Source organism: Odontesthes bonariensis, chromosome 1 (genome assembly GCF_027942865.1).
Source record: "Odontesthes bonariensis isolate fOdoBon6 chromosome 1, fOdoBon6.hap1, whole genome shotgun sequence".
Classification (NCBI taxonomy): domain Eukaryota; kingdom Metazoa; phylum Chordata; class Actinopteri; order Atheriniformes; family Atherinopsidae; genus Odontesthes; species Odontesthes bonariensis.
Genome location: NC_134506.1, coordinates 12,523,730 through 12,531,399, shown reverse-complemented (window position 1 = coordinate 12,531,399; position 7,670 = coordinate 12,523,730). Strand labels below are relative to the sequence as shown.

At 44.5% G+C, this 7,670-nt stretch overlaps 1 protein-coding gene across 1 annotated transcript; it reads left to right on the top strand.

The window, feature by feature from the left end:
• The first annotated feature begins 380 nt into the window (after window positions 1-380).
• Window positions 381-6,668, top strand: LOC142386310 (nuclear receptor subfamily 2 group F member 1-B-like). Its single transcript, XM_075472626.1, has 3 exons — window positions 381-1,391; window positions 2,624-3,148; window positions 5,021-6,668. The coding sequence occupies exons 1-3, from the start codon at window positions 890-892 to the stop codon at window positions 5,293-5,295; spliced, it is 1,302 nt and encodes a 433-aa protein (XP_075328741.1). The 5' UTR covers window positions 381-889; the 3' UTR covers window positions 5,296-6,668.
• The last annotated feature ends 1,002 nt before the right edge of the window (window positions 6,669-7,670 follow it).

Sequence of the window (7,670 nt, the reverse complement as noted above, 5' to 3'; positions counted from 1 at the left end):
AGGGTTTGAATCGGCTCCTCGGTGTCTGTGCAGATGGGGAGTTCTGACATCACTGGCAAATACCGGTAAAATGGGAGCACTTCGTTACTAATATCTCTTTGTTGCATGTGGAAGGCAGCTGACAGCAAGTGTTGCAAATCAGAAGCCAGACACACACGCCCTCACACTGGAGAGGGAGAGACGGCAGGGGGAGAGGCGCTCCCTTCAACTTCCACTGAACCCCCTCGCGGCTGCTCCAAGCTTCTCCTTTGCGTTTACTCCGTCCCAAGCTCACGTAATCGAGTCAGTGACGTGCGGACGCATCGGTTTCCAACACTCTGCAAAGCATCATCAAAATCATCATCCATCACCCCCCCCCCTCTCTCTCTATCTCTCTCTCCTCCAACCCTGCTCCCTCTCATTCTCTCCTTCCTCCGTTGTCTTTCTAATGTAACTTCTGACTGATCGGGAGAGCAGGGAGCGTCTGGAAAGCCTGGTCCGGTGACTCCATCTCTGATGAGGGACCCGCTCGCACGGCACTCTGTTTATTAAAGCGGGACACACAGACCGGAAGGGATCAGTTTGTGTGTGGTTTTGGAATAAGATTGCTTCCCCCGGCGGATTTCGGCTGTTGTTATCCCCTCCCTCTGTGGATGTTAAAGCGCATCAGAGCGGTCTGAATGAAGCTGTCTTTTTGGATTTCCAACGGGTGACTGTTCATTCTTTACTATCTTTGCTGCCTTACAGGCTCCGTCTCAGGCGATTTTGAGCTAAGTTAAAATTTTGTCAAACAATGCCGCAATTTCCTTGAATGCGCGATAGAGATTAACTCAGAGAAATCTTGTGCGTTAGCCTACATATCGCGTAAAAGCAGGAAAGTTGGGTGCCCAAAGTTTTGGAGACGGTCGATATGGCTATGGTTGCATGGAGAAACAATGAGGGCGTCGGGGACAACCAAGGGACTCTCTCCTCTCCGGTGTCCCAAGTGGCACCCCTGTCTCTGCCCGGAGAGCTGTCGGGACACATGAACCCCGCGGCCTCTGTGGAAATACCCCCGGCAGCCGCTGCACCTCAGGGAGCACCGCCGCCCAATCAGTCCGGCACCTCAGCCGCAGCCGCCAGCGCCACAACCAACAACAACAACGGCACCTCCTCCTCCTCCTCCTCCTCGTCCATGGACAAACAGCAAAGCCAGCAGATCGAGTGCATCGTTTGCGGGGACAAATCCAGCGGGAAGCACTACGGACAGTTCACATGTGAGGGATGTAAGAGCTTCTTTAAACGCAGCGTCAGGAGGAACCTGACTTACACCTGCCGGGCCAACAGGAACTGCCCCGTGGACCAGCACCACCGCAACCAGTGCCAGTACTGTCGCCTCAAGAAATGCCTCAAAGTCGGCATGAGGAGGGAAGGTACGCTGGGCAGCCTACAGCTGCTGCTGTCGGTGTCGTGAAATATCATGTAGCACTCATGTTTTAGGACAAGACTGTTTCCCATAAAGCTATATGCTTATTGTTTCCTTTGAACTCGTGGCTGTCTTATAAACTCAAATTTTTGCAAGCTACACAAATAGCCTAGCTTGTGTCTATATAATTTTGTTGTGGACATAGCAGCCTATGTGTGCTGCCTTAGTCGTGATATTGCAGAGATAGCCTATTTTATCCACCTATATATATGTATATGTTTCTGGAACATATCATTCTGTATGTCTGGGAATGTCATGTATAACCTGCACTTAAGAAATTGATGATGCAGGCTCTCGGCTAGCATCCTGTAGCATGTTAAATGTAGGCTATTGTTGTTACTACCACGGTCAGTGTAAGGTGAAACAGTACGAGGACGTTTTTAATGTCAAATACTAAAATTAGGCATCCATGCAGCTATAATTTAGAATATTTTTGAGGATTTTTCATTTTTGAAATAGTACTTTTTAAGCCAGTGCCGATTTAGCTAGATTATATGTACGCCTGCACACTGTGTGTGGCACAGGTGCAGTAGTAGCCCACTATAGCATAGCCCACTGCTGTTATTAAATGGTTTATTATTTCCATTGTAAATTTTATATTTAAACATTTTTTCATATGTTGTAATAACTTTTTTTTTTTTTAAAGGCCTAGAGGGTGTCACCGCAGAGAGAAGTAGACCTAGAAAGTCGGCCTTACAGAATGTCAGCGAAATTTTCCTCAAGGCGAAAAAGCGGCCGTTTGACTTGTCAACTGCAACTATTTGAAATGAAAATGAGGTCGGTTAAAGACCCACAGACACGCCACGCCGTTATCTACAGGTTAAGGCCTGGAAATAGCCTACATTTCTGCGTCCCGTGCTGAATGTGACATTTCTTTCTAGGAGCTGTCTGAAACTGTTACTCAGTGTGCATTTCTGAGAAGGCAGCCGAGCATAAGCTACCTACCACTGACCGCAGAAATGAACTCATGAACAAAAGAACAGTGTGTGTGTGTGTGTGTGTGTGTGTGTGTGTGTAGCTGGAAGACGTCCTGTTGTTTTCATTGACATCGGTTGTTTTAAAAGATGACCCGTGTGGGCCATTTGCCATTTCAGCTTTTCTCTAAATGTCACCTGTGCTGTTTTTAAGTGCCTTCAGCCTGCAAGTCTGATGTGACATCTCACCTGCTTCTCGTTGCAGCTGTCCAAAGAGGCAGAATACCCACGCAGTCTTACCACGGCCAGTTTGCTCTGACAAACGGGGACCCTCTACAATGTCACTCCTATCTATCTGGCTACATCTCTCTGCTGCTGCGGGCCGAGCCCTACCCGACCTCCAGGTTCGGCTCTCAGTGCCTGCAGAACAACAACATCATGGGCATAGAGAACATCTGTGAGCTGGCGGCCCGGATGCTCTTCAGCGCCGTGGAGTGGGCCCGCAACATCCCGTTCTTCCCGGATCTGCAGGTGTCGGACCAGGTGGCTCTTCTCCGCCTCACCTGGAGCGAGCTGTTCGTGCTGAACGCCGCGCAGTGCTCCATGCCAGTGCACGTGGCCCCGCTGCTGGCCGCCGCAGGCCTCCACGCGTCCCCGATGTCCGCCGAACGGGTGGTGGCCTTCATGGACCACATCCGGGTCTTCCAGGAGCAGGTGGAGAAGCTCAAGGTGCTGCACGTGGATTCGGCGGAGTACAGCTGCATTAAGGCGATCGTGCTTTTCACCACAGGTGAGGTGTTTTTATCCACATCCACTCTCACTGTGCGTAAAAGGCTTATTTAGGAAACACATGCACGCACGAACGCTGTGGGAAATGAGAAAGTAATACGGCCATCATTCTGAGGAAAATAATAAATGCGTGGATAAATAACTGGCCCATTATTGATGACTAAATTGCAACATCTTCGCCTTCTGTCATCGTTAATGACCAAATAATAAATAATGAACGTTTACATGGGATAGATGGGAAATTAAAAATAACATTTTAATAACGACTCTCCAAGAAATGTGCAGAAGCCCTATTTAAAAGTTAAAAGTGCATTTTTGTTTTTAAAAAAAAAACGAAAAAATGAAAAGGAATATTTCAAAATGAAAATCCTCTCTAAAAAAAATCTGAAAGCAAGTTTATCTTCACATTTTCTGTCAGTGTAATTAAATGTCTGACCTCCAGGATCACAATGAAGAAAAGAGACAATTAGAAGCAAATATTACATCGATGCTGAATTTCATTCGAACTTTATGACCCAGTTTGTCACTGTTAAGGCACCAGGCTATTGAAGTGATATAGTTATTGTCATCATTGTAGACTTAAAAAGCACCAAATGGGTTTTGTAGCTTTTAAAACGGAGAAAAAGCAACTTTCCAGGCTTCATGATATATTTTATCTAAATGAAAGCAGAGCTGGGTGTTTAACAGCCCACATTTACGTCGATGCTTCACATTAAAGGCTCATCAGACCGCCATTTTATTATTGACAGGTTCTATTTTTATCATAAACATAGAAAACAGATCAACTAAGTGACTTAAAAGCCTTATTTATAAGGCTTTTCTTTTCTTTGCTAATCGAATAACACATTTCAAAAAATATTCTAACTCTCACCATTATTTTTAGTGTCATTATAAGATAAGAATGCATTTTTCTTGTTGCACCTTTTGATGGGACTCCTTAAAAGGCCGCTTTGACCGTTTGTTCAACTGTCGGCTGCATTGCAGCTCCGACTCCACAGCCTTTCAGGAATGGTGTCTGAGCTGTTGGATGCTGAGCTGGATCAAAAGGATGAGCAGCAGCAGAGTAAAAAATAAAAGAAGGTCTCCTATGTAGGTCTATTTTAGTCCCCATGAGCACATCTGAGCACGTGTCTTTAAACTGGGACACAGTAGCCTTTCTTTAACCCCTGCTGCCGTTCTGCCTGCAGCGCTACAGTGGAAGCAGAGAGCTGTGCTGTGTGGAGATGCAAGGGTCTTCTAGAGTGCAGCAGTCAAAGCATAGGCTGTGCCGTGAAACTCATTTATACAGTTTCCTCTTCTCAGTTAGTTCTTTTTTTGCAGGGGTAAGGGGTTAGATGGGAGCACAAGTGTCATCTTTGATCCCAGATAGCAAAGGACCGATGATACAGTTAACTGACTTTTACAATTCGCTACACGGATGAGTTTTTTAATTTTTTTATGTATTATTGTGGTCAAGAGGGTGTCCTGTTTACTAGTTTTATTAATTCTATTTTAGTTACATCCAGATCTACGCAGATCTGCTCACAATTAACAGCAGAATACTCAGCAGCCACAGTTGCTGAGTATTCTGCACGACCGCTTATTTAATCTCTTCAACATCTTTCAAAACTCAGATGGGTTTTTTTTCCCCTGAAAATGTGGTAGATTTTTGTTTCAGTTTTTTTTTTAAGTACGATGATCATAATTCGCTCATTTTTCATGTAACACCACACCCGACACTGATCCTGCTCTGCCTCCCCTGTGCTCGTGTGAGATGTAATTATTCTCTACAAACAGGGAGGCTCCTGTGAAGTGAAACTGTTTCTCAGTTTGCCGGCTGGTGGATCTGCTCTGGTTTTAACCTCTTCCTCTCCGTGCTTTTTTCTCCTCGTAGATGCTTGCGGTCTGTCGGACATGGTCCATGTAGAAGGTCTCCAGGAGAAATCCCAGTGTGCTTTAGAGGAGTACGTGAGGAGTCAGTACCCCAACCAGCCGAACAGATTCGGGAAGCTGCTCCTTCGCTTGCCGTCCCTCCGCACCGTCTCCTCTTCTGTCATAGAGCAGCTCTTCTTTGTGCGTTTGGTGGGGAAAACGCCCATTGAAACTCTTATAAGGGACATGCTGCTGTCTGGCAGCAGCTTCAGCTGGCCCTACATGCCTATTCAGTAAAGGAAGAAGCTGTTGCGGCGCTGCTGAGGTCGGGAGAAAGCCCCACACCTGAAATCAAGTCATTTTTTCAGCACAACGGAAAATCTCCGTTGATTCAAACGAGTCAGAGGAACTGCCAGTGGAATGAGATTATTAACAAGTAAAGATTTAATGTAATGTTGCTATTTTCTGGATATCAGAGGAGGGATCTGCCTTATTCTTTAAAGGTTTGGGATGTGTGACATTTAACGATGACATTAAAATGATCTGACCCCACTGGCAGAATTTTTACCTGTTCACAGATAAACAATATTCCATAAACGACTGCTTCTGATGGGACTTTTTTTTTTCTCCCCCTTCATTGTGTTGATCTCTCGTGGTCTGTGGGTTTTGGGTTAACAAACTATATTTATTGGACCTGTGTGTATATTTATCAAGCTTGTAAATTATGTTTTGAATCCTCTTTATTTTTTAATGTTCCATGTATTTTTCTTTTATTTCTTCGCCCCGCTTCATAAGAAAACTGCAGGGACCGTCTCGTGTTGATCTGTTTTCCTTTGTTGTTGTTGTTGTTTTCATACCTTCTGGACATAGCACTTTTGGACTTAAGGAACATTTCACAGATATGTACCGTGAGACAGACAGGCAGAGGTGGCATTAAAGCTCCGGTTTAGTTACTTTGCTTTCTGAATCTATTTTTCTTACCAACATTGAAAGAAGGAAAGCGGCTAATTTGGAAAAATGCAATTGGTTCGTGCCAAGCTTGTTAATCATTTGTTAGGAACATTTTCCACACAAACATTCCTGACTTAAATAGTTAATACTTCTTAGGCAATGTAATTATTCCCTCCTTCCATGCTGTTCAGTTAATCCTGGCTTTGCCTTGTAAACATTTGAAAGCAGTTTGCTTGTTTGGAAATTAGTGAATTTTGGACAGTCAACGACTTTTATTTCTCATCGAAATTGAGAAATAATCACAAGGCCACTGATAGCAGGGCTGAGTGAGGTTGAATGTGGGGAAGTTGTGTAATATTTTTCTATTTTGTCGGGTGAAAAGCCCAAATCCAGAGAAAAGCAGCGGCGTTACCTCTTTGAATTATTTCATGTTTCCAGGTCTTTTCCACTTACAGATTTTATTTTAATTTTTTTTTTAAAGCACCAGGTTGAATGAATAGCTGCAACTTCCTGATGAGATGAAATGCACACAACTTCCCAGCCCAAGAGGCTGTACTTCATTAGAGCCCCTGCGCTGTTTTGAGCCCGATAATTGCAGGGCATGACAGAACTGAGCGTGTACGCGTGTGCATGTGTGTTTTTTTTTGTGTTCATTTTTTTTGACAACCACTCTGATGTACTGTGAAAGTTAACATATTGGTACCGTATTAAATTATAACTCAAGATTTATAAATAAAGTGAATTTGGTTTATTTCACCGTCACCATCTTGTTTATGACTGAAACCTTTCAGACAGACATGAGTGTGTTTCCATGTGAGGCTGAGGCAGAATGGCATGATTCAGGCCTTGCATTTAAAGCTGCCTCATCTGCAGGAGAGTGTTTAGCTTTGCTCCTGCGCTGATGTTACCCTGGACTTCCTCAGGCTGTCAGAGGGCATTTACAGGAACAGAAGAAACAGAACAGACCCTTGACCCTGCAAACGCAAAGTTTTTATTTTAATTCGAAACATTCAATCCAGATAAAAAACTCAAATTGGAATCATGATTTAAATTTTATGGAATTATGAGAAAAAAAATCCCAAATTTTACTGTTTCTAACAAGAAGACAAGAGGCTTTATGATACATAAATACAAGCATTTAGTTTTCACATATACTATTTATCACAACTTTAACACCTCTGTTCAGGCGCTATCGGTCCAGAAAGGTGGTCAAACTGCAGAAGAGACGAGAACAGAATGGAAATGGAATAATGTCTGTGGGGCCAGATTGAAGAAGACAGACAGGATTAAAGCAGCTTTTTTGCTTCTTAGTGGACAGAGAGCTAATGAGGGGCCCCCGAGTGCTCTGTCACTACAGTTTACCCTGAGGAGGATGAAGCTGGGTGCTGGGCCAACACCAAACAATGGAGCATTTTCCCACACACGTACAGGTCCGCAAAGAAGGAAGCGACCAAGAGTCTGCTGGGTTGGCCCGTAACACTCGGCTGAGTTCGGGCTGATATCTTCAGGAGCTGCAGCCCAAACGGAGTTCCGTTCCGGCGTGTTGTTGCTGCTTTCTGGGCCCGGCTGATGGACCACACAGCGCAGCCTCAGCTGTGAGCCGCGTGGTTCGGACTCAGCCAATCAGAGTACAGGAGGAACATTCGTGCGGCCAATCGCAACAAGTCTCTCTGATATAATGTTTATAATATAAAGTGAGGAATTTAAACCAATTTGCAGAG